The 27,273-nt window shown below is 42.5% G+C and overlaps 2 protein-coding genes across 3 annotated transcripts in view; one reads left to right on the plus strand and one right to left on the minus strand.

Annotated features, from left to right (window-relative positions):
* Positions 1–17,498, minus strand: part of ELL (elongation factor for RNA polymerase II) — a 55,546-nt gene extending 38,048 nt beyond the window's left edge. Inside the window, exon 1 of the mRNA XM_070943565.1 lies at positions 17,366–17,498. Coding sequence (XP_070799666.1) covers positions 17,366–17,497 — 132 coding nt within the window. The 5' untranslated portion in view covers position 17,498. The remainder of the gene's footprint in view (positions 1–17,365) is intronic.
* Positions 17,499–19,165: 1,667 nt separating this feature from the next.
* MRPL34 (mitochondrial ribosomal protein L34) lies at positions 19,166–26,821 on the plus strand. 2 transcript variants are annotated; one of them, XM_070931763.1, is made up of 3 exons: positions 19,166–19,269; positions 25,048–25,128; positions 26,302–26,821. In XM_070931763.1, the coding sequence occupies exons 2-3, from the start codon at positions 25,126–25,128 to the stop codon at positions 26,617–26,619; spliced, it is 321 nt and encodes a 106-aa protein (XP_070787864.1). In that variant the 5' UTR covers positions 19,166–19,269; positions 25,048–25,125; the 3' UTR covers positions 26,620–26,821. The 2 variants fall into 2 exon arrangements, with proteins under 2 accessions (XP_070787864.1, XP_070787863.1); XM_070931762.1 differs by having other exon boundaries at positions 19,179–19,265.
* The last annotated feature ends 452 nt before the right edge of the window (positions 26,822–27,273 follow it).

Raw genomic sequence — 27,273 nt, forward strand, 5'->3', positions numbered from 1 at the left:
ATCCACCCAGAGTTTTCACTTGAGTCACAGATGACCAGGCTCAAATGTTCATTCTTCAGATACCATTAAAGTGAAGAAGTAGTTCTCTGGAGAAGGTTCTAGTGCTGGGAAAGGTGGAAGGGAAGAAAAGAAGAAGATGAGCAGCACCAAGATTGATGGATTTAGTTATAAGTGTGGGCATTATTGGGAGACATGAAAGAACAGGTATAGAAGTCACAGAGAAAATCAATCTATATGGTCATGTGGCTACTAGGAGTTGAAAACAACTTGATGACACATAATTAACAATAATAAAAAAAACATCCTCCATGCAATATCACCGCAGGTGGCAGCAGATGGTCAGCTCTAGTTGACTTAGGAGAAGGTAAACACATTTGGACTGGCTAGTACTTGGATGAGTAGTCAACATGAAATCCAGAGCTAAGACTAAACTGGCAAGCCACTTCCATATGTTGCCATGAAAACAGTTAAGGAAGTTCCAGGCAGACACTAAGAGTCAAACCTGAGTCAAGGAAGACTTGTAAAAATTCCATTGTTGCAAACATTTTTCCCCTTAAAGGAAATTGGGTTTCTGATTTTAGGACGTTAGTCATTGGACTAGAAGCTCATGTAGCATGGCAGGGCTATGGTCCTCAGACAGTGAACTTTAGAATATTTAAAGTCAGGGGTCCACCCTGTGGGCTTCAACTCCCAGAATTCCCCAGGAGTTCAAGTCCACAGGTGTTAAAGTTGCCATGATTGGACACCCCGGTTTAAGTTCTCTTTAATTCCTTATTTACTTTTGTTTTTAGTCCACAATAGATTTATACCATTAAGCAAGTACAAGCAATGAACTACATTTAATTCTTTACTGAATTAGGATTGGGGAATACAGGAAACCTATAGATATTTACTTGGGGTAAGATTCATTGAACTTTGTGAGCCGAATTTTTGATTTAAACCTACAGAATTCATTTACTAGTAGTAACGTTACCCTTCAAAAAAAAGGAAAAGCCTTCTAAAGAAATGTGAGTCAGTTTTCATACAGTCAGATTAAGCAATCTGATACTGTATCATGCCATCATCAAAACAACGAACTCATGAACACTGCATCTACCACCAATCTGATTTTAGTCCCATATGTGGGAAGCCAAAAAAAAAAAAAAAAGAATATCATTACATTCGATACTCAGCAATTGCTAAAATTCTTTCATAATGGCTTAACTTTTCTAAAATAAGTAACTGTTAAAAGTTACTTAAAAGTTCCTGGATTTTTGTTGGCCTAGCTAGAAATAAAATTATATAAAATTGCATTATGATGGAATTAATGATTACATTGACTTTGTTTAAAGTGATAAACTTTTGGAATTCTCCTCTGAGTGACTTTAAGCACATACATTCTGCCCTCAGTCACATATACCCTATTTTCCCCAAAATAAGACATCCCGATAATAAGCCCAATTGGGCTTTTGAGCGCATGGCAATAAGGCCAAGTGCTTATTTCAGGCTTCAGAAAAATATAAGACAGGGTCTTATTTTTGGGGAAACACGGTATCTTCCATCCAATATCCACACAAATAACAGCATTCACTATGAGCGAATCAAGATATTTTTTTAAAAAAAATTCTGATTTACCTGGAGAATTTCAGTTACTCTAATTCATTTAAAAAGTGCATTGTTCTTTAATAGTGTTCATTTCCAGGAGAACAAAATCCATTTGAGTCCTATAATTACAACTTAGAGAGATGCAGAAATATACATAATATATTATATAATATGCAAAAATATACATGCCCTGGATATTTCTGAGTTGTTTACGTTTTCAGTTGTGGCTGGCAAACTGTCTCAGTTGCCATACACTGTTTCCAGAATTAGAGAATATGAACTTCTGTAGAAAAACAGCAATCAGAGAGGCAAATTACGCTCATGCCTTCCTTTTGCCTGTGGTTCCTGGAAGCCTCTGGTTGAATTACAGTGAGAAACAGGATGCTGGCTAAGATAACAAAAGCCATGGAATTGGATTTCTTATGTTTATGTAATGCTTCCCTGCCGTTGGTTGTTTTCCTACAGTCTCAGTCGATTTTGTCTTCTACATACTGGGCCTTCTCGTTTCCACAAGCAGCTGCTACTCGCTCCAACCCTTCCCCAGAAATCTTTCTGTCAGGCAGCCTACCATACCCCCATTTCAAAGGTGAAAGGGCCAAAGCAAAGCCATCAAACTTGGTTCGCTACTGCAAAAAGGGAAGTCAGTGTTCTCCAGACCCAATGAGTATATAATTGTACTGGCTGTTAGGACACTGAATTTGTTTTAAAGCCCAGGCCAAAAAACAAAAAATCAAACCCCACAACCTTCCTCTGAAAATGCTGCATTGATTCTCTCATCTTCCTTCTCCAGGAGCTTGAAAGCCAAAACCCACTTCCTTGCTTAATTTATTTTTTACTCTTTGTTATTACAAGCTCCCTGTCCCAGTTTTGGTTCAGCTGGTTTGTTGTAGCAGGATTACATATTTGGTTACAACTCACTGCTTAAGAAAGAAAGCAAGAAAAACATACCTACCGGAAGAGGAACAGAAATGGCTTACAATATTTGTCCCGAGTTGCTAACTTCCAGATGCGTTAGGCTAAATGTTTATCCTTCTTAAAGAACATGGTGGTTTATTGGAGCTGTAGCCTAACACATTTGGAAAGTACGAAGTTGGGGAATGCTACTTTACACACGAACAGCTCCCACTCAAATGTTTTATCGGTTCTGAAAAGAACCTCAGAACCTTCATTTCTTTTAGATTAAATGCTGTATGTGTTGTAACTTCCCAGAATTTAATACCCTAAAACACTAAAAACCATTTTTTTAAAAAATTAGAAGAGGAAATTATCACCCCATACAGCTGCAAATATCTTCTTAAAAGTAGGGGAACCAGATACCCCTGCAAAATTGGGCCTCAAGGGAGATGGAAACTTCCACTATCAGTGCAGGCAAGTGCCAACTTCTGCTTGGGTAGTGACCCTGCAACCGGGTCATGCCATTCCAGGACGGTTAGCGGGGGCTTAGATGATGACACTCTACTCATAGGAAGGAGACAGTGGCAAGCCACTCCTGAAAAACCTTGCCAAGAAAGCAGCAGGGATTAGTCCGTGCATTCCCCAGAAGTCAAAAACTGACTTAAAGGTGTGCAATAAGCACATACATTCCATGTGCAAAAAGTGCCCTGAGTTGCAAGCTAATACATTGGGGAAAATATAACACTACCCATGTTTCCCCAAAAATAAGACTGGGTCATATATTAATTTTTGCTCCAAAAGACGCATTATTTATTTTCCAGTTAGGTCTTATTTTCAGGGAAATACGGTACTAAAATGCATCCATCTGGCTGACGAACTTAACTGGGGCTTATTTTTTGGGTAGGGCTTATATTACAAGCATTCTGAAAAATCATGACAGGTCTTATTTTCTGGTTAGGTCTTATTTTCTGGGAAACGGTAAATTTATATTTATAATATAATCCCATAACTTAATTTATAACAGAACAACCAAGTGGGAAGGGACCTTGGAGGTCTTCTACTCCAACCCCCTGCTCAAGCAGGAGACCCTACACCAGTGACAGCTAACCTTTTTGCTGTCGCGTGCCAAAAGTGGGGGGGGGAGTGCGGGGGTGTCACACGTGTGTGTGCCCATACCCATAATTCATGCGCCCCGCCCCCCTGTGCATGCCCATGCGACCCCACTGAGCTCCCCCTGCTTTTGGCACGTGATGGCCCAGTGGGCCTGGTAGGCCCATTTTTGCCCTCCCTAGGCTCCAGAGCTTTATTGGAGCTTAGGGAGGGCAAAAACGGCCTTCCCTACCCCCCTGGAGGCCCTCAGAAGGCCAGAAACAGACTGATGGGTGACTTCCGGTGGGACCTAGAAAGCCTCTGGAGCCTAGGGAGAGCGAAAAATGGGCCTTCCCTCCCCTGGAGGCCCTCGAGAGGCTGGAAACAGCCTGTTTCCCAATTTCTGGTGGGCACGGAAGGCCCAAAAATCAGCTGGCTGGCGTGCACATGCGTGCCGGAGCTGAACTAGGGCAATGGCTCGTGTGCCCACCGATATGGCTCCATGTGCCACCTGTGGCACGCGTGCCATAGGTTCGCCATCATGGCCCTACACCATCCTATATACAAGGAAATTTGTGAAAAGTTGGGGCTGGCTTATAACAACTCACTCTCTAGTGCTACTTTAAGAAAATGACGTTACAAACAGGCTGAGTGCATTTCATAGGCATACATATAGTTCTTTATGTGTTGCGCACTAGCAAGCTGAACAGGAGAAATATGCTGCTTTGATAGCTGCTTCCCCTCCTGCACTTTTCAGAAATGAGGTCACAGAGACCCAAGAGAAGAAAATAAGAGCCCGAAAGACCAGAGCAATGTTCTGTGAAACTCAAATGACCTGTGACCAAGAATGGTCAAACAAATACCTTTAGGAGGTGCTACAAGGATGCGATAAGACTTTCTGTTTCCCTCACAACTAGTGTAAAGACAAAAGCATCGCTTAATACAGAGACTTTGTTCTCCATTATCACAGCAGCTGTGGTTATGATTAAATAAAATCATTACAAAAGTGTAACCAAGGCAAAGAAGATGAGTTCTGATGGTTCACGGCAAATTTCCAATTTCCTTAGTCCAGCATCCTGCCACCAACTGTACATAGCAATCCTGATGGGAAGCCATACTTACGGATGATCAGAAATTTCAAACTGATATAAAATGCAACTTACTTATATATTAGTAAGGTAAGATCACAGTTGGGACAGGAATTCTGTTTCAATTGCACCGGTTGCCAATGTTCCTATGAGTCCAATTTAGCCTGTTGTATTAACCTGTAAAATTGCATATTGTTTGGGGCCACGTTATTCTGCCTGTACTTTTAGATCAGCCTTCAAACCCGTAATCATGTTGCTTGACAAATGTCAGGGCCTTCTTAGGAGCAGCTCCACGTTTGCAGAACTCTTCCAAATGAGATATTCCCATGTAAGGGTTTTCAAGATTCCTTTGCTTAGGAATGCTGATCAAAGAACCAGTTTCATCTAGTGCAGGGATCTGCAACCTTAAACACTTAAAGAACCATTTGGACCTGTTTCCCACAGAAAAGAAAACACCGGGTGCCACAAATCCTGGGTGGGTGTGGCCAACTCAACATCACTCATTTCAACCAGTCACATGACACACACCCCAGCCACGCCTACCCAGCCAGTCATTAGGGCAGAGAACTGGTTGTTAAAAAACACCGGGAACCACAAAACCCTTTTGATATCTCTCTCTCCCCTTCCTCCTCTTTGTATCTCTCTATGTCTCTTTCTCCCCCTTTCTCTGTATCTCTCTGTCTCTGTCCCAGCCGGTTCTCCATCCCCTGCCGTCGCCCTTACCTTCTCAAGCCAGGCGAGGAATGACTGGGAGGGGAGGGCGATGGGCATGGCCAGCCAGTGGTGGAATCACCCGACAGGGAGCCACAGCAGTCGGCCCAAAGAGCCACATGCGGCTCCGGAGCCACAGGTTGCCGACACCCAATCTAGTGGTTGTTAAGGCTTCAGGCTAGAGACCAGGCGATTGTGAGTTCTAGTCCTGCCTTAGGCATGAAAGCTGTCTGGGTGACTTTGGTTGGGCCAGTCACTCTCACACAGCTTAACTAACCCATCTCACAGGGTTGTTGCTGTGGGGAAAACAGGAGGAAGAAGGAGGAGTACGACATATGTTTGCTGCCTTGAGTTACTTATAAAATAATAAAGGTAGAATACAAATCCAATTAATAAGATACTGTTTATGACTGGTTAGAAGTATATGCAGTACGTGCAACGTTAAGCCAGGTTGCAGCTGTAAATAGGCTTGGTATACAAGGTTAGTTCAGAAGCAGGCAGCTTAGGGTTTCCTAATTTCAGGCCTCAGGCAAAAAGTCCCACTGCAAAAGATCTGTACAGACCTTTGTTAAAAGAGATATCAGAAAGAGAAAAAAAAGGTATAGCCAAGGAACGCAGGACCGGCGGGGACGGACGGACGGAGACGGCTCCTCCCATATTTGTTTGGCACTGAGTGACTGTTTGAAGTTACAATGGCACTGAAAAAAGTGAGCCATGACCATTTTTCACACTTACGACCGTTTCAGCATCCTCATGGCCATGGGATTTACATTCGGATGCTTGACAACTGACTCACATTTATGACGGTTGCAGTGCCTTGGAGTCATGTAATCAGTCTCTGCAACCTTCTGAAAAGCAAAGTCAATGGGGGAAACCAGATAAGGAGCCTTGGTGGTGCAGCGGACTACAGTGCTGTTAAGTAGCACTTAGCTGCCAGCTGCCTGCAATTACTGCGAGTTCAGATCTTACCAGGCTCACGGTTGACTCAGCCTTCCATCCTTCCGAGGTAGGTAAAATGAGGACCCGGATTGTGGGGGCAATAAGCTGACTTTGTATAAAAAAGAACACCACTGGGGGGGGGGGGCGCAAAAGCCCTACTAAGCAGGTATATACAAAAGTATGAAGGCTATTGCTTAACGTATTGTAAGCCGCCCTGAGTCTCCGGAGAAGGGCGGCATATAAATCGAACCAATAAATGAATTCACTTAACAGCCAGGTTACTAACTTAACAACTGCAAAGATTCACTTAAGAACTGTGGCAGGAAAAGTTGTAAAATGAGGCAAAACTCACTTAACATGTTCCACTTAGCAACATAAATTTTGGGCTCAATTGTGGTTGTAAATTGAGGACTACCTGTAAATTAATATTTTGATTGACCAATCTCCATTTGGATAGATATTTTGTAGTCACCCAAATCTCTTTAGGAAAAATGTCTGCGATGCACATACTCTCCAAATTCTTAAAATGCTCCCAGCTACAAAAGGCAGCTTATTCATAGCTTATTTATATCAACTGCAATGCATGATTTAAATTTATATTATTTATACTTGATTCATATTGTTCAAGCTTAGAGTTAAGTCTGAATGTATCTATTATTATTTTTTTACCATTACATAACCCACCAACGTAGAATGTGGCTGGACTCCTAGGGAAGCTTTCCAGACTGCCCTGTTTTGAGAAGTATGCCGCTGTAATCCAAAGGCAGTGGCCACATCCTTTGCTGCATTTAGTTTGGAAGTGAAAACTGCTTTGCCCCTGGAATCTCACCCAACTGGACAAGACCGTTGGAAATGTTTGCTTCGCTTGGGAGCTGTCACAGGAGGAAGCCGTTTTGTTGATTAGGGTAAAGATGGCAGAGTAAACTAAAAACTCTCCAATTCGTGCTGAAAATGAATACAGGCTTACAACCTTGGCTCTGCAGAATGAAAGCATTGTGATTAACACCAGCTGCCTGCATTTACTGCAGGTTCGAATCTCGCCAAGGCTCAAGGTTGACTCAGCCTTCCATCCTTTCTAAGGTAGGTGAAATGAGGACCCAGTTTGTGGGGGCAATAAGATGACTTTGTATAAAATATACAAAAGGATGAAGGCTATTGCTTAACACATTGTAAGCCGCCCTGAGTCTCCGGAGAAGGGCGGCATATAAACAAAATTTAAAAAAAAACAAAAAAACACCTTGACTTACAGCCACAACTGGGACCAGAATTTGTTAAGCAAGGCAGTTGTTAAGTGAGTTTTAGGGTTTTATGACTTTTTTTTGCCCTGGTTTTTAAACAAATCAGTGCATTTGGTAAGTGAATAATGCAGTCATTAAGTGAATCCTGCTTCCCCCACTGTCTTCGCTTGTTGGAAGCTGGCTGGGAAGGTCGCAAATCGGGAACACATGACCCCAGGATGCCGCAACTGTCATAAACATATGCTGTCAAGTGCTTGAATTTTAATCACCTGACCATGAGGAAGCTGCAATGGTCGTAAGCGGGAGGACCAGCTTTCACTTTTTTCAGTGCTGTTGTAACCTCGAACGATCGCTAAATGAATGGCTGTAAGTTGAGGACTAGCTGTATTCATCTAACTGGGCCAATCTGAAAGTTGACCTGTCCACAGGTATGTATGTGGTGATGAGCCACCAGCATCTGGGATAGAGAGCAAGAGGCAATGGTGAAGATCTGCTTGAGTTAGATGTCAGAAGTCAGAATAGAGCTGGAAGGAACTTGAGAGGTCTTTTAGTCCATGGTTCAGCCCTTGCTGGCCTTATATATATATGGTCTGCCTCCTTCAAGAATTCCTAGAGCAGGGGTGTCAAACTGGATTTCTTTGAGGGCCGGATCAGCATTGTAGTTCTCCTCTATGGGCCGGAGGGCGGGGGGAGAAGACAGGACGGACACCACCTGCAGCACTCTGCCGGCCAAAATGGGGTGCGGGCCGCCCGGCAGAGTGATGTTTTGGCCAGCAGGTTGCTGCAGGAGGCCATCCAGGCTGAAAATGGGACACAGTGTTCCTGTGTGCCCCCCCCATACCCCGTTTTAGCAGGCAGAGTGCTGCAGGAGGACATCCAGGCCGAAAACTGGATGCGGGGGGGCTGAGCATGGACCCCCCCCATGCCCCGTTTTCACTTGCAGAGGCACCGCTGGCCAGTCTTTTGCTATTTCCAGGCCGGCCCCATGCGCCAGCTTTAAGCACAGATTTAAGGGCCTTGAGTTTGACACCCCTGTCCTAGAGGAAGAGGGCATTGTGGCAGGATCCCATTTTGCCTGCAAAAGATCTCATATTCAATCCTGACAACCAGGGTGGATAAAAATCAATGATTTTTTAAAAAAAAAAATCAAAAAAATCAGATTTTTTTGATTTAAATCGGATTTTTTTGATTTTTATCGAATTTATTTTAATAAAACTTTTGGGGTAAAAATCTATCGTAAGATAGTTTTCTATTTAAGATACATAAATAATTTAGTTTATTCAGCATGAAATGGAGCTTAGTTATGTAGCATGAGGCTGTATATTCTGCAACACTGGGACTATCGGTGAGTCAACAGCAGGTCAAAGGAGTAGCAGAGATGACAGTTGCTCTTTAAAAATTATGATTTAAATCGGGTTGATTTAAATGAAGCCTTTTTACTAGTGATTTAAATCATGATTTAAATTGTGATTTAAATCAACTCAATTTAAATCAAATCCACCCTGGTTTGACACCCCTGTCCTAGAGGAAGAGAGCATTGTGGCAGGATCCCATTTTGCCTGCAAAAGATCTCATATTCAATCCTGACAATTGTATTTAAAAACATTATCAAGTAACCGGACTGAGGAAGCCTCTATGGCCAAGACCTTGGAAAACCTCTGCCAGTCAAACTAGACAATAACACTGCAGAGATGCTAAACCTGAGAGCCATACACGGCTCTAAATCTTGAGTTGAGGACCGAGCAAAGGTGAAATAATCAATATGACCAAAAAGCATGTACTATACTGCTCATAGGCCAGGTCCATTCCTCAGATTCTTTTTTTTTTTTGGGGGGGTGGGGGGAGATCACCTACCTTGGTAACACCAGATTTATTTATTAATTATTAAACTTATATGAAACCCATCTCACTACTGAAGCGAGTCTGGCATCTTACAAAATGATTTAAAAAAAGATAAATATGAGAACACTTAACAGCTGATAACATCAGGTTCAACTGCCGTCAGCTCCAAAGGACCAAATTTCTGCCTGTACGCAAGTGGGAGAGTTCCACGTTTCAGGCAAAGATTATACAGATTACGGAAATAAGTGGGGTGGGGGTGGGGAGTGTTTATAGAAAGTTTCCCAATTACATCCGGAAATGACCCCTCTGCATGAGAAACTTATGCTTGCATCATTATCAAACTTAGCAGAAGACAGCTACAGATGATTCTAGGAATATCATCCAAAAAACATTTTCCTAAAATATTATGGGCTTCTAGACCAAAAAAACAAAAAAAAAAACAAAAAAAAAAACATCCATTCCCTGAGCATAACACCATTCCCCAAAGATTGGGCCGAACTTTGTGAAACTGCCTGTTTGAGTAGCACAGTCCGGTACAGCTGGCGAGATTCAGAGGGTTCCCAGAACAGCACAGAACGTTCTAGCATTTTCCACCTGCATATGCTGGTCAACCACTCCTACGGATTAAGAGACACCTACCGTCCTTAACTGACGTATGTTCCTCCTCTATTCTGTTGTGCAACTGCACAAAATAATTCCAGAGGTTAAAAAAAAATAAAATAAAATACCATGAACCTTGAGATTCTTAATTGGTCCCATGCAGGATGCAGAATTCCTAGCCCTATTATAAACTCGATCCTTCCCTCATTTTAATTCTTTAGAGAGCAACAGGGCGGCCAAAGAAGGGCAATCGCTTTGTCTTGCAACAGAAGCGGCAGATGTAACAGAATAGCTAGGAAAACAACACAAGCCACTCTTTAAAATCTGTATTTCCATATTGTTTTGTAAATATTGGTCTCCACTATCTCTGCTCCAAATACCTCGTTTGTTACTATCTTCCACACACACCCAGGGAAAAGTAAACTACTAACAAAGTGTGCAGCAAAGAAAGAGATTGCATAACAACCTTCAGATCTGCTGCTGGATCCCATAGCAACTGCACTCATTTCAGAAAAAAATTGGCAATTTTTTCCTGCTGTGCATCCAAAAAAGAAAAAAGAAACAAGCTGAGAAACCAGCAAGTTCTGATCAAATCTACAAGATACAATCAGAGTAGTCATGTGTCTTACTATCAGGTCTATTTTACAAATAGGAATCAACCAAATGTTCCGAAAACGGAGTATTAACTTCGCCTACTTGCTGACTTTTCATTTTTTTTTTTTGTGCCTACCCACACTTTGCAGCAGCTTAAAGATTAATAAGTTTTATTGTGAAAGCAGCATTCCTGACCCAGTGGCCACTGCATTATGATATAAATCCATAAAACTCCAGTGTCTTAAATATGTCTGCCTGTCTATGGGAACTGACACACCTACCTCTCTGGAACTTGACTTGTTCCATGTTACCTTTAAAGTAACAACATCCCTGGAAGGTACTTTACGCATATTTATTTACCGGTAGCCCGCTTTTAGCAACCACAATTGGGACTGGCAACTTGGTCGTTAAGCAAAACACTTAAGCAAAGTTTGCTAAGTGAAACTGTGATTATGATTACGATCTTACTCCAGCTTTCCTTTGCTTTACAGTGAAGATCTGTTGCAAAGTTATTTTTTCATCGGTGTCATAACTGCTGATGAATCACCCTTCAGTGATTGTTACTAAGTGAGGACAATCTGCATTATATTTTCATGGCTTCCTCTCTCAAATATATGATTATTAGTGGCTAACAGTATTAAAAATGATGAACACACATATGTGTTAATGAACATGTTATTCAGATTCAAAGGGAGTTGAATTTTGGTCTGAGAAATTTCTTGACAAGGTCTGCACTCAACTGCGTATCCAAGCCTGAAGGTGGGGGAGGGGCGGGGGGGGCACACAAGGGAAGATGCTGCAGAACTGGAAAGAGTTGTATCATTTCTCAGCTGCCAGTGAATCAGATACAAGTAATACATATGACCAGGCAGGAAATACAATTTTGAAAACTAATAACATAGGGAGGTTTATCTGCAAGATAATGCTACAGGATTAGAAATAAAGAGACAAGTAAGAATTAACAGAGGATTTATAATCCAAGGTAGCTGTTTTGAATAAAAAATGTCCTTAGCCTAACACTCTGGTTAAAAGGATGAGGTAGCAAATGGAAGGATTGATCCTCCTCCATCTCAGAACCTGTAAAATCATTGAAACAGAGAGAAAATATGGGGCTACTAGAAGGACAGTTAATCTATCCCCACACTAAGACAATTCTACATATTGTACAGGTGACAGATATGATCAATTCCATTCAGCATGGAAGTTCCCAAATCAACATGTTTTTTCTTACAAAAAAAACAAAAACAAACAAAACTCCTACAACAATTTGCAAAGAATATTACTTTGGGCCACACCTGATCTGATACTTGCCCTCCCCCCCCCCGGTGTGTGTATGTATGGGGTGTGTGTGTGTGTGTGTGTGTGTGTATTTATACACATACACACACACATATATATATGTGTGTGTGTATTTGTTTTTCTTTCTTTTTCGTAGGTTTTATGTGTATTTCCCTCTAGCCAGGTTCCATCTACGTAAATGTATATACACACATTATGTAAATGTATATACACCCCCCCCAGGTATGTATATATGTATGTATGCATGTATGTATGTATGTACATATACATACGAACACATAGCAAAGAGACATCACGTTAGCCAACAACACGCACATATCTGCATTTCTCCTTCTCTCTCTGTGTGCCCTGGCCTATTGCCCGTAGTCTAAACTGCTCAGGGTTAGAATTAGCACTCCTGAGTTTGCAGGAACGATCTTTGACAATCAACTGGGTTTTTGAGATTCGGAGGACCGAACCTGTTGTCTTCATGCAAAACAGCAGCTTTGCCCCTGAGTTGTCCTCTCGAAGCAAGATTCAGACTCAAGGATTTCCTAACTACTGTGTTGCTTTGAATCACTGCCAGTCACTTAAATACGTGCGTCTCCAAAGAGGCACTTCCTTGCCAATCTGACTACTCATAGGATGTCACAACTACTTCAGACGACATTCAATTACCACAGGTCTTGATATGCGTGAGCAAGAGGAGGGGGAGAGGCACCTCAATGCAAACAGACAAATCCACCCAGCTGCTGTGTGTGTGGCAGAACTGCCTTCCCCAGAAGGTTTTCAACAGGACAGAGACCTGTCAGAGAAGACTTAAGTATAGGGTGGGGCTGGACAAAAGGATGTTTCACATTCATAGGTGCCACCCTCAGCATTCTGCAAGGACAAAGTGCACAGATACATATAACATTTTTCAAATCTTTGGCCACTGAATCAAACTTCTAAGGTGCTCAGGATTAATCCTATCCATCGGACAGCCCTCAAAAAGCATCTATTTATTCTTACCAGAAAACTGCAAGCCTGCACCCATTCGCCACATCACACTGACTCCAGAAAGGGGGAGTCAGAAAGGGGGACCCCACAAAGGCCCATGTACTTACTGCCATTTTGAAGAAGCCGTTATACTATGAATCTGTAGTCAATTTGCAAATCACAAATATATTAAATTGCTCAGTTGTGTCATTTGTACTTCGAACAAAAACAATGAGTGCTTAATCCTGATTGATGGCAAATTATGTTTGTAATACTGTGTGAATTAATGTGTAGCAAGCCCACATAAACACACAGTATAATTTCTTTAACACAGCAGGGCCAAACAGTCAAATTCCCTTTACGTGGCAATGCAGAGATGGTGACAAGTTCTGGATAGCTATGACTATCACCCATCTTTATCAGGTTGCTCTGACCCCCGACCCCCCCAATTGTCAGTTACTATGAGTTGATAAAAACACTGAACAAGATTAGTAGATTTTAAAACTCTATATCATATCACTGGAGTGGAAAGGGGATTTAAACCACATCATCTAATGATGCTTATTGCAGAAACCTGAATTTAAAAACAAGCTAGAAACAGCTTCCTAATAGAAGCGATGGATGATTTTTGATGCTCTTTCCAGCACTAAACACTCCATGAATATACACGCTCTTTCTCTTTCATACATAACGTCCTGTTATCTCTCACAGGAAACACAGGCCAAAGGAATTATCTGGACCTTCGATGAATGAACAGAGAATTCAATGTGTCAACTAATGTTAGGCCATAAGAAGTTTAACCAGTGTGTTTCAAAATCAAGCGGGGATCTAAACTGGGATTTCAGAGCCAAATAATAAAAATTTACAGTGACCAACTTTGCACATGATATGGAGCCGGGTCCAGTTTGGGTCAACAGAAAGATGCAGTCAAATTTAGCCTGCATCAACAGAATGCACCATTCCAAACTCTTGCTGTGAAAGGACCTCTATCAATGGCCTCTTTTCCTAAAACCTGCAGGAGTGTTACAATGAACAACACAGCCAAGAGATTCATTCAGGTTTACACTGAACAGTTAAATTAAAAGGGTTAAACTAAAAGCCAATTCAAAGAGTCACTGCTAATAATAAAGAACCTGCTTTGCATATAAGAGGATACTGGTTTAATTCCTGGAAGAGGCCCCAACTTGAAAACCTAGAGAGGCTTTATCAGATAGTATGTAATACTCTATATTGAAGAATCAAGAATCAGATTTGACCAACTCCAGTTTTCTAGAAAGGATGCTTTGCTGGTAGGACTGGACCTAAGTTTCATATGATTAATTTTTGTTGTAATCATTGGAACGATGGCATAATGCAATAATTTCAGATTAAAGCCCCAGATTACAGTGCCATGAAATCCCACAGCTGTAATTTATTGCCGTAATTTGAGGATGCTGATATTGAAAGACCACTCTCGTTCCCGTCTTCTTCGGGAAATGTATATAATCTGCCTATTCTGTATGCTCACCCAAATTACACAATTGTATCTGAAAAAAAATCCCACAAGTGAGAAAGTCCTTTTTTGGAGAAAAGCCTCAAGCACTTCCTCTGTTTCATATCATTCTCGCTCCAACTTTTTTTTTGCAACGGATGAATATGTCCTTGGAAGCAATTGCAGAAAGAAATCCATGCTAAGGTGATCAGTATTCAGCTAGTAATTAGCAGGAGCCCTCTTCTTAGCTCGCCTGAGGCCCACCGGGTAAACCAACATCCCACATTAAAAATAGAGAATGACACAATCCCAAACTGCCTTTACTGGAAGCTGAGGTTGCCAATGATAAACAGGTTTGCCTCTTGGCTACTGCAGTTCAACTTGGATGGAGGGGAGAACTGGAAACAAAATTGTTATATTTTAAAGAAGAGGCACAATTTGTTTTGAAAAATCACTATTTTAAAAAGGAGTCAATATTTTCCTTCAAAGCCATATTGCTTAAACTCTTTCCAGGAGTTCAATTTAGGCGACCAAAGAGTATTTCGACACCCCCCTCCAAAGGAGAGCTTCCAAAGTACAGCATTTGGCAGTCCCCCAAGAAATCTAAGTCAGGAACTCCGTCATCAGAGTTCACACAACTTAACACAAGACAGTAAGCAGCAGCGACTTGGCAATGAAACAGCCCTTCTCCCAGCCAGATTCCAGTTCTCCAACTTAAATAAAAGAAATATATCCTGCATCCCTTTAAAGTATATTCAGTACTGATGTTCTTGGTAAAACAAGGACTGGGGGAGGAAGCCAGTAAGTCAGAACCAAGAATTTTCACTTGAGACTGAGGATATGAAGGACAAGGAAGAGGCTATTTAATTATCTTCCCAAAGTTGCAAAATAGGTCTATTTAAGATATGGATCAATAGAAGAATTTAGACCAAAATATAGAAGTTCTAGATTTTTCAAGCTGGAAAAAGAGAGAGAAAAAAAGATGGATGGCGGGGATATTTCTATAACTACCGGTAGCATTATCTCAACTTCCTCTCTCGATCTAAAATTAAAAATATGACTTTTAGGCATTGCTGCATGCCATCCGAGGAACACTTACCATATGACAAAAAGTGTTTATGTAACTTTTTTTTAAAAAAATAAACTTTTTAGGTCCGTCACCTTTTCTAAAAATGTAACAGCCAAAGATTCAATGGTCCATCACAATGTTTGCCTACTATTAACCAATCGATCAGTTTACTGATGGAGGACCCAATTGTTCTTTTCACACTGCTAACAGCAGCAGGAAATCAGTGAAATGTTTCCCATGGCCAGGTGTCCAATGAGAAAAGAGAGTTCTTTTACTAGCTACAATCCTCACACATACTCAAAAGCACTTGAGTTCACTGCTCTACAGGATAGGCTCTTCACACTGCAGTCCTTGACCAAGGCTTGGGCAACCCCCCCCCCCCAACCCACAAACATAGCACAATTGAGCAAGGCAAAAGGAAGCTGCCATCTTCATGGATTTTTTATTTCAATTATCTCTCTCTCCACACACACACATATTGCTCATTGTTGTTGCTCACATTCTCCCTTTATGCTACAACATGAAAGTCGAGGAACCTGTTCAGGTCCTCCCTATATACACCTGATAATGGAAAATAGAAACAAAATAGAACCCAAAATTTCCCTTTAAAAAACTGCCTTCCCAAGTGCATTAAAAATAAAAAACTTTACTTTTTCTAACATTTGGGAATCTATTCTCTATACAATTTAGTGTACTCTAATTCACATTCTATTTTCCTTCCCAGAAATTATCAACACTATTCTTTAAAAACATTTTAAAGCATATTTCTTTGTAAAGTATTCTAACCCAAGACTGTCTAATCAATATCTACACTTTATTTAGATGTTTATTTCTCGTATTTAGTTTATTCAAATCTTATTAGACGACTTAGGCATTTTTAGGGAGGGTTTTTTTTTGGTTGGGGGGGTAACAAGGGAGTGTCTAATTTCAACAAATCCCCAAATCAATCCATTTGCCAATCATTTCATTCTTTTAAATATTTACGAAAAGAACCTCTTCACTTACTTCCATGGCACATTTGGAGATGGCAATAAGGAGATTTGTACTTTTATGTGCCCTGCATCCATTTTAAGAGAGCCTTCTTGATCAGAAAACCCAGACTCCCCTTTCCAAGAGAGTTCAATCAATTCAGAAAATCCGAATCCTATATTTTGCCCTCAACATCCCTACTCGTTGCTTAATTCCCAATCCATGTTCAGTCCCCTTAATTGACTAATTAAAAAGGTCTGACAAGCTGCTTTTTTGTTATTACCTTCTACAGTAGCACTTTACCTACAAAGATTTCTTTTTTTTTTTTTTTTTTTTGCCAAGCTACATCTTTTGATGTTAGAAAGGAGAAGCTTCCAAAAGTAGGCCTTTGGAGTGAAAGGCGTAACATTTCCTTTAATATACTGTATGTATTTTTGTTTTCCATGGTTGGTTGCTCAATTCTTACTGGGAGCTGAAGCAAGACGTCTCCCAGGATGGTATTTATTTTTTTGATTTAATATTTTTTTTGTGGGTGGCGTGGAGGGAGGGAGGGCTTTTTTTTTTCACATTTCCTTACATCTAGATTTGCTAGAGAAGTCCCCCCTCCCCTCCTTAATCCAGGTCATTTATTTTCTTTTTGGTGGCAGGGAAAAAGATTTCATCAGAGGCATTCCACACTCCTGCCTGCCCCTATATTTGGAATAAAGGGCTCTCTCCTTAAAAGAGCCATTTGCTTCTTATGGGGGACACCTTCCTTCGAGGGCTGCTTTTGAGGAGAGAGGGTCCCTCCTCGCCAAATTAAAGGAGAAGGGGAGTCCACCTTCCTTTCCTCTCCAACCTTGTGTTGGTGAGAGAAAGGAAGCCCCCCCATTTTCCAGCCTGCCACTTTTCCAGCTCGCATTAAGAGGCGGCGGCTACTCTTCTCTAACCCCCCCCATCTCCACCACCATCACCAACTTATATATAAGGGGAGGGTCGCTACCCCGCCCCCCCCAACCACCTTCCAGGCTCCAAGACCCACCTTGCGTCCCTGGTAGGCCTCGAAGGCTCGCAGGGCCGAATCAGTCAGCTTGACGTGGAAGACAGAGACTCGTGTGCCGCGGCCGAGGCGCCCGCAGGACAGCGCGTACCCCCTCTCAGCCAGCGCCGCCATCTTGGGAATCTCCGCGGCGGTGGCGGCGGAAGCCCCTGGGACACGCCCCCTCAACCATTATGGAGCAGAAACGCCCCTGCGCAACGTCATCCAGCCGCGCGGCGGCAGGCTTTTAAAGCTTGCAAAGTACGACGGGAAGTGTAGTCTACAACTTTCTCTTAGCTTGGCTTATTATGCTATAGTATAGGCGCCCCCTTCTGGTTGACGCTTTCCAAAACTCTCCATTTCTCGCTATGTTGCCGGGATCTGTAAACCCAACCAACTGCGCAAGGGCCACATGCCGCTAGGCATGTTGGGGGATGTGGTCTTTTTTTTTGTTTCTTCCAAGATGTTTCTCAATTTCCACTTCTGGAGTGTTCTAAATTGAAGGAAATGCTTTTTTTTTTTTAGGATTGTGTGGTGGCGACTCTTGAGAAATAATGCTTTTATATCATTGCCATTGTATTTTTATTCTCGTTCTGTTTGACAAATTCAAATAGATAGATAGATAGATAGATAGATAGATAGATAGATAGATAGATAGATAGATAGATAGATAGATAAATAAATTCAAAATATGCACGGCTTTTATGCAGAAAATCTAAATAATTTTGTGCCACTTCCTTAAAAGTAGGCAATGAGGTTACCTTTAGTGCATGATGTTCACGCCATCAGATGAATGGAATAAATTACTGTGTAAGAGGTAAGGGCTACTGCTGTAGAAGAAAGAAAAAAAGCAGGGATGAGATCAACGAAGCATCTTTTTGCTTCCCCTCGGACAAGTTATAAGACTTTTAAATCAAAATGGTTCATAAACATATTCATGATTAATATGAAATGAGGTGTATATATATATTGCTCAAAAAAATAAAGGGAACACAAGCAGAAGACATCCGAGATCTGAATGAATGAAATAGCCTTATTAAATACTTTGTTCTTTACATACAGTAGTTTATACACTGCTCAAACAACTAAAGGGAACACAAAACTACTGTATGTAAAGAACAAAGTATTTAATAAGGCTATTTCATTCATTCAGATCTCGGATGTCTTCTGCTTGTGTTCCCTTTATTTTTTTGAGCAGTGTATTTAATGCACGTAAAATTTTCAAAATATTCACAGAACGGTGCTGATGATTAATAGATTGTCATGGTGAGCATTATGATTGCATTTATTGTTATGCAAATGATAATATTCAACATTTAAAACCGACGATCAACTACTGCGCAGACGCATTTGACCCAACCAAAACTGGTGAATATAATTTGAAGTTTGTGTTGATCGAGTGTTAATAACAAATACGACATTTATTTTATCCTATTGCAATGTACTCAGAACTACCGTATTTACAGAGAGCGATGATAAACAAGAACCTCATTCCCAGGCAAAGAATTCTGGGGAGCGGCTCCCCATTTCGCTTGTTTCTAGGCAGAGGGGCGTGGTGATAGCAAAGACACGCCATTGGTTTAAACGCGCCTACGAGAAGGGCGTGGCTATTCAAATAAACTTCTTGACATCAGACACCTGAGCCGCCACGGTTTGGGCTACCGGATTTAGGCTGCTAAAATAGGAACCATCACTAGATGGCAGCAATCGCCCTAGGATAGAGGGTGAGGCGGCTACCGCTCCTCCTCGCATCTACAAAGCTAAACGAGCTTCGGCGTTCCATCCGCCAAGAGAAAAATTGACATGACCCGGAAGATATCGCTGCGAATGACCGCCCCTTCCGCTTAACCTTTCCGTTTGACTCCTTAAGCACGAACTGCAAGGACTTCAGTTTCGACGAAGGGCAAGTATGGGCGATGTTGGGGTCGGAGCTGGGGCGGGAGGGGACGGGAGGTATGAAAGCGGAGGAGGAAGGCAGCGACTCGGCGGCTCACGCGAACGGAAACCGGCCGCTGCAGACTCGGGGTCTCCGAAGCAGCCCCCCCCCGGAGCCCATAAGTGGCGGGGACTAAAGAGTCAGAGCGCCCGCCCATCAGTTGGCTCCCTTCTCTCTCTCCCCCTCCCCTATCCCCCCTTTCCCCCCTCTCCTCCCCTCCCCTCTCCCCCTCCCTCTCTCCCTCTCCCTCTCTCTCTCCCTCTCCTCCCCCCTCTCTCTTCCCCTTTTCCCCCTCCCTCTCTCCCCCTCCCCTCTCCCCCTTTCCCCCTCTCCTCCCGACTCCCCCTCTCCCCCTCCCTCTCTCCCTCCCCCTCTCCCTGTCTCCCTCCCTCTCTCCCAGTCTCCCTCCCGCTCTCCCTCTGTCTCCCCCTCTCCCCCTCCCTCTCTCCCTCCCCCTCTTCCTGTCTCCCTCCCTCTCTCCCAGTCTCCCTCCCGCTCTCCCTCTGTCTCCCCCTTTCCCCCTCCCTCTCTCCCTCTCCTCCCCCTCTCTCCCCCTTTCCCCCTCTCCTCCCCCCTTCCCATCCTCTCTCTCTCCCCTCCCCCAACCCCCCTCTCTCTCCCCCTTTCCCCCTCCCACTCTCTCCCCTCCCCTCCCGTCTCTCCCTCCCCCTCTCCCTCACTCTCCCCCTCTCTCTCCCATCCTCCCCCTCTCTCTCCCCTCCTCCCTCTCTCTCTCCCCCTTTCCCCCTCTCCTCCCCCCTCCCCTTCTCCCTCTCTCCCTCCCCCTCCCTCTCTCCCAGTCTCCCTCCCACTCTCCCTCTGTCTCCCCCTTTCCCCCTTCCTCTCTCCCTCTCCTTCCCCCTCTCTCTCCCCCTTTCCCCCTCTCCTCCCCCTTCCCATCCTCTCTTCCCTCCCCCAACCTCCCTCTCTTCCCCCTTTCCCACTCCCTCTTTCTCCCCTCCCCTCTCTCCCTCCCCCTCTCCCTCACTCTCCTCCTCCCTCTCCTCCCCCTCTCTCTCTCTGCTGGGCCCAGGGAGAGATTGTGGCTCAGCCTCAAAGGTGCCTTCTTTTCTAAAGGCAGCTTGGATTTTCTTTGGGGTTTTTTTTTTCTTGAAGTCGTTTAGCTTCTCATTTACTTATTTTATTTTATTTGTTTATATTTGTCAAACAAAAAACGAGAACAAGAATAAAAAAAAACACAATGAAAGGGACGATAGGCACGTTTGTTGTTGTTAGTTGCGAAGTCGTGTCTGACCCATCGCGACCCCATGGACAACGTTCCTCCAGGCCTTCCTGTCCTCTACCATCCTCTGGAGTCCATTTAAGCTCACTCTGACTGCTTCAGTGACTCCATCCAGCCACCTCATTCTGTCGTCCACTTCTTCTTTTGCCCTCAATCTTTCCCAGCATTAGGCTCTTCTCCAGTGAGTCCTTCTTTCTCATTAGGTGGCCAAAGTATTTGAGTTTCATCTTCAGGATCTGGCCTTCTGAAGAGCAGTCAGGGTTGATCTCTTCTAGGACTGACCGGTTTGATCGCCTTGCAGTAGAAGGGTCTTGTAGGAGTCTTCTCCAGCACCAGAGTTCAAAGGCCTCAATTCTTTGGCGCTCAGCCTTCCTTACGGTCCAACTTTCACAGCCATACATTGCAGCTGGGAAAATAGGCACGTTACTGACCACTTAGGTGTGAAGTAAGGTCTATGGAACTCAATTTGCAACTGAAACTCTGAAAATTTGTAGCTGAGACAACTGAAACAGGCAGAGCATTCCAGACTTCGACAACTGTGTTACAGAAATCATATTTTTTACAGTCAAGTTTAGAACGATGTACATTGAGTTTAAAGTGGTTGTTCGTGCGCCTTTTATTGCATTTAAAACAGAAAAAGTCATTTACAGGTAAAACACTATGTATAATTTTGTATGCAATACCTAAGCTTGACCGCAAGTGACGCAGTTCTAAGTTACCCAAACTGAGAATTTCGAGCCTAGTAGCATAGGGAATTCTATTGTGTACAGTAGACTGCAAAACTTTTCTAGCTGAACCCGCTCGATTGTACTGATGTCAGATTCCACACAGTTGAACAATACTCTTAAGATTGGTCTAGCAGAAGTTTTATAAGCTCTAATTAGCAATACAATGTTTCCAGAAAAAAAGCTTTGCAAAATTAAATTTACAACTCTTAGCAACACTGTTACAATGAACTTTGGAGCATAGGTCGCCAGAAATAAGTACACCTAGGTCCTTGACAAAGTGAGGGTCATCTGCTAGATCAATACCACCATCCAAGAAGTTCTGAGCCAGAACTGAAAAAGCTTCTTGGATGAGAAGTAAAACGTCTTCAAGAAGAAAAAAAAACGAAGTCCAGTTGCCTCTTGAAAAAACACCTTTGGACAACTATGACCTGGATGACTGAGAATCGCCATATACGTTGTTACTCCATACAGGGAGTGGTAAGGATAGCCAAGAAGATTATAGGAAACTCACTTCCTGTCATTCAGGATACTGCTTATAAGCACTATGTGCTTAGAGCTCAAAGCGCTGTTAGAGACCCCACACGCCCACTTCACGGTCTGTTTCTGTTGCTCCCCACTGGAAGGAGGTTTCGAAGTATTTCTAGCAAGACTTCTAGATTCTTTGACAGCTTTGTTTCCTATGCCATCCGTCGGGTAAACTCATTTTTCTCACCATGTACATGTCACATCTGAACTAGACTGTTGTTTCTCTGTGTCATATGTGGGTATGTACACAATATTGTAATTATTTTGTCACGTTTATGTAATGTATATTGGGTGTGGTGACCCTTTGAAAGCCGTATGCAGTGAAATTTCATTTTAATGTATGCTGATTAGTGTAGATTCAAAGTGACAATAAAGTTATTCTAAGTCTACTTAGTCTAGAACAGGGTCTCCAAACTCAACAAGTTGAAGACTCGTGGACTTCAACTCCCAGAGTTCCCCAGCCAGCATTTAACTTGCTGTTGTGGCCCGTATGCGGCCTGTGCGGCTGGTGGCTGATTGGGACAGTGAGGAGGCTGGTGTGCTGCACCAGCAGCCTGTGCAGCTGGCACTCAAGTCGGACAATGAGGCTGGAGAAGATGTGGTGCCAGAGGCCTGGATTCAGCCAGGGCCTTCAGAACCTCCAGAAGCTCCCTTAAGTGAAGAGGATGAAGAGGAGGAGCCTCTTCTCAATGCACGGGTGCGCAGAGCTGTCAAAAGACAGGAGTGGCTCCTCAGGAGGAGGTCTCCTTGAGAGTAAGGCTTGGGGCTAATTGGCCACTCCCTTAGCCTATTTAAGGAGGAACGCCAACTGAAGCAATTTGCAGGGAACAATTTCATTCACTCTCCTCCGTGCCTTGATCTTAGTTCTCTGCAAATTGCTTCTGGGCTTTCTGCCAACCATAGTAAGATTAAGATTATTTATTCTTTGGATTCTTGCAGGCTGTTAAGAAAGTTAATTAACAGCCTTTGTTTGGAAAAAAAAAACCTGATTTTATTTTAGTAAACTAAGGTTTGTACAGACTTTGTGTGTGCTGCATTCTTTGGGGTCCGTAGCTGGGCCAGAAAACTTGCCAAGGTTGAGAAACGCTTGTAGTCCAGATAACGTAGAAGCCTTCTGAACATGTACAGGGACTGCTGCTCTGTTGGTAACCTTTGTGAAAGTACACTATTGCTTTCAGTTAATGTGACATTATTGTGCTGAAGAAGCTATGATGAGGGTGGAATAAGTTATGCTTCAACATTTCTCCATTGGAGAGTGTTTACTTCTGAGCCTCTGCAAAAACCCCCTAGTGAATCCAGACTGTTAGGTTTCCAAGACAAAAGTAAATTGCCTTGTCTTCCTTTCCTGTCTCTCCAGAGAATTACCAAGAAATTCTTCCTCTTAGTAGTACAGTTTATGGTTTATTGATTAGTCTTAATACCATATCAAATCAAACAAGGGAAAATAATGCAGCATGTTGAATATGAAAAATATTCACATAATCAGGTACGACCATCCTCTTGGCAATTAACCCCAATCTGATGTAGACAGGAAGTTCTCAGTTGAATGGCTTTAGCTATAGAGGTGGCAGTCTTTTTTTTACTGTTTATGTATTTGTCCCTTGGATGAAATAAAATAGCTTATTGATGGGGTCCTAATAGGTTATCAGTTAGCAACTTTAAATGCTGTGCTCTGGCCGAAGCATGTAAGCTGCAGTCAAAAGAATATCAGTGGCATCCTCTATTTGTAGCATGCCACATACAGATAGTCCTCAACTTAGAAACTTTCGAAGTTAAAACAGCACTGAAAAAAAACTTAAGACTAGTCCTCACACTTATGACTGTTGCAGCATCCCCACGTGATCAAAATCCGGGTGCTTGGCAACCGGCATGTATTCACAGTGCTTGCAACATCCCAGCATTGCATGTACTGTATTTTTTTGTCCATAAGACACACCTTTCCCCCCCCAAAAGTGGGCGGAAACAGTGCTGGTCCTTTGGTGAATAGCAGGTGGGCCATGGCGGCGGGGTCCTTTTACAGTGCTGAACCCCACCTCTTCTGTCTTTGTCATTGCCCACCTCTTCTGTCTCTTTTCCGCAGTGCAGGAGTCAATAGGCAGAGCTGGGACATGAGAGGACACCTATCTGTGGTCGTCTCAGGCTCTGCCTGATATTTTTGTTCTTGTTTTCCTCCTCTAAACCTAAGTGCTTCTTATGGTCTGGTGCGTCTTATGAAGCAAAAAATACGTTAACTTTCCCACTAGGGCTTCTGGCAAGCAAAGTCAATGGGGGAAGCCAAATTTGCTTAATAGCTAAGTTACTCACTTAACAATTGCAGTAATTGGGGTAAAAAACATCATAAAATTGGACATGACTGCCTTAACAACAGAAATCCTGGTCACAACTGTGGTTGTAAGTTGAAGACTACCTCTATCCTTGCTGGATAGAGTACTTATGCAATTGCCTGTGTTTTACCATAAAGTCGGGGAGCTCAGATTTTTCTCTGGTTAGAGCCACTGCTTGGCCCTCTGTCCCACCATAACCCTTAATGCAGTTAATATTTAATTTAAAATATTTAAAATGAATGGCTGTTTTCAATCCACCATAACTCGAATGCAGTACTTTGTTTCCCCCCCCCCCAAAATAAGACATCCCCTGATAATAAGCCCAATCGGGCTTTTGAGCACATGGCAATAAGGCCAAGCGCTTATTTCAGGGTGCAAAAAAAAATATAAGACAGGGTTTTATTTTCGGGGAAACACAGTAGTAGAAATACAGGTAGTTCTCAACTTACAACCACAAATGAGCCCAAAAGGTATGTTGCTTAGTGAGAAATTTGTTAAGTGAATTTTGCCCCATTTTACGACTTTTCTCCCCACATTGGTTAAGTGAATCACTTAAAATAGTAGCACTTAAAAGAATAGCAGTTCTTAAAATAGTAGCACGGTTGTTAAGAGAATCTGGCTTCCCTTTGACTTGCCTTGTCTGAAGATTAAAAAGGGGATCACATGACTCTGCAACCGTCATAAATGTGAATCAGTTGTCAGACATCTGAATGTAATTTGCATGACCATGGGGATGCTGCAACAGTCATAAATGTGAAATATGGTTATAAGTCACTTTTCAGTGCCATTGTAACGTCGAACGGTCACTAAATAAACTGTTGTAAGTCGAGGACTACCTGTACATTACAATCATGGCTAAGGATAGGAACAGATTAATGCCAACTTAAGATAATAAAGTCTTGCCTGATTTGCTACCTTTCTAAATGCAGGCAACAGGAACTCCCCCTCTTTTGGGAAGGCTGCCACGACTGAGCAGGCCCTACTTGGCTAACCACCAGTTTCTTCGTATGGTAAGTAGGCTTGAAATTCTCAGAAAAGTAACCCAAATTCTGTAGGTGGCTTTAAGAGCCTTGGTGGTGCAGTGGTTAGAGTATGGTACTGCAGGCTACTTCTGCTGACTGTCAGCTGCCTGCAATTTGGCAGTTCAAATCCCACCAGGCTCAAGGTTGACTCAGCCTTCCATCCTTCTGAGGTTGATAAAATGAGGACCCAGATTGTTGGGGGCAATATGCTGACTCTGTAAAACCGCTAAGAGAGGGCTGTAAAGCACTATAAAGCGGTATATAAATCTAAGTGCTGTTGCTACAGGTAAGCAGTCAATTGTCAAGAAAGGACAATTGCTTGATTCTTTCTTCATCATTTTATATTAGTGAAATGCTGTCAAGTTGGGTACTTCTGTGAATATGTGGACAAAGGCTCACCATTGCTAATCACTATTTTATAACTCATAGTTCTTCCGAAGACATTCCAGTAAACCCTTTGTTCCTATCCACACTTAATTCAAGGTCTTCTCCTTCTATGGTTTTTTTTTAATTTTTGTGCTGTCAATTAGTTGAGAGTTTGCAGGATGGACACAGAAGGAGGAGGACATTAAAGGCGATTCCAAGACCCAAACAAATAGCATCATATTTATTTAGGAGCCACGGTGGTGCAGTGGTTAGAATGCAGTACTGCAGGCTATACTTCTGCTGCCTGCTGGCTGCCAGCAATTTGGCAGATCAAATCTCACCAGGCTCAAGGTTGACTCAGCCTTCCATCCTTCCGAGGTCGGTAAAATGAGAACCCAGATTGTTGGGGGCAATTATGCTGACTCTGTAAACCGCTTAGAATGGGCTGTAAAGCACTGTGAAGCGGTATACAAGTCTAAGTGCTATTGCTATTTAAATTGTCCCCATTAATTACTTACAAATTCAGGTTCACTCGTCCATGACTGAAAAGAGGTTGCTTTCATGGGCAAGTTTTATAGTCCTCTCTTTCCCTCTTCACTCCCAGAGTTACTTAGTTTAGGCATCAGCAAAGGAAGGTTAGGAAAAGAAACACAAGCAAGCATACTTTAATCAACCTTGTAGGGCTGCCAAGCAAGAGAATTTATACCGTTCAGAGCATAAGAGGAAAAGCAGAATAAAAAATTCATCTTTACAACATTTATTTATTATTGTTATTTCTCCATTTCTCTTTCCCAGATATCTCCTGTTGGTGCACGGAGTATGAGCTCTCTCTTTTGGCAGCGTGGAATCTCCTCTGCTTTTTCCACCCCATGGCAACAGATTCTTAACTCCTTTCGGTCAGTAGAGTCTGCCAGTGCTTTCCAAAGCATTCCTAGGCCGGTCGTGCCATGGAACTACCAGCAAATTCGTCCAAGAAGCCGGGGCAATGAGTACCAGCCATCGAATCTCAAGCGAAAGCACAAACATGGGTGGATTAGACGTATCCGCAGTGCCAGTGGGATAGAAGTGATCCTTCGAAGAATGCTGAAAGGCAGAAAATCTCTGAGTCATTAAAATTGTCTCTAGTGAGACCCTTTCAAAGAAAGTTGGAAGCCTGATACATTAGTTCTTTTTCTTGCTAGAAAACGCTACAATATGGTATGCATTTCTACATGGCATCCTTTAGACACAGGGGTGATTATAGTGGTTTCTGTTTTGATTGTGAATCTAAAATATCTCCAAGAAGGAATAAAGCTGTTTCAAACTTCAAAATAAACATGTCCTTTTGTTTTAAAAAACGAGTTAAGATGTAAATATTGAAGTTGCTATTTTTCTGAAAAACTTCGTGCTCCTTTTATCATGTAATTGGTTTGTTTGTTTTTTTGGTCTAGATTTAGATATTGGTTGTCATGGAAAATTCAGAAGTTTACAGCACAATACTATGGAGAAGTCTGTTTCTTGGAATGATGTTTTGCATAGCTGTTTTTTGCAAGAAAGAGGAACCTTGAAGAATGGGAAAGCAAAGATTTTGATAGAAATTGAAGGCTGCAAAGTTGGCAATACCAAGGATCAGTTTGGGGTAGCAGGCAGGTCCTTGTCTATGGACCTAGATTATTAGGTAAAGTGGCCTTTTCAGCAGACCAGCAGAGCTGGGCAAAACCCTTGTTAAGGAGATGTAATGTTCAGATAATCAGGCTGATTGAGGATGGAATGTTAAGGAATTTCTCA

The sequence above is a fragment of the Pituophis catenifer genome, unplaced genomic scaffold (assembly GCF_029215685.1).
Source record: "Pituophis catenifer annectens isolate HBS135680 unplaced genomic scaffold, rPitCat1.0.hap2 SCAF_1, whole genome shotgun sequence".
NCBI lineage: Eukaryota > Metazoa > Chordata > Lepidosauria > Squamata > Colubridae > Pituophis > Pituophis catenifer.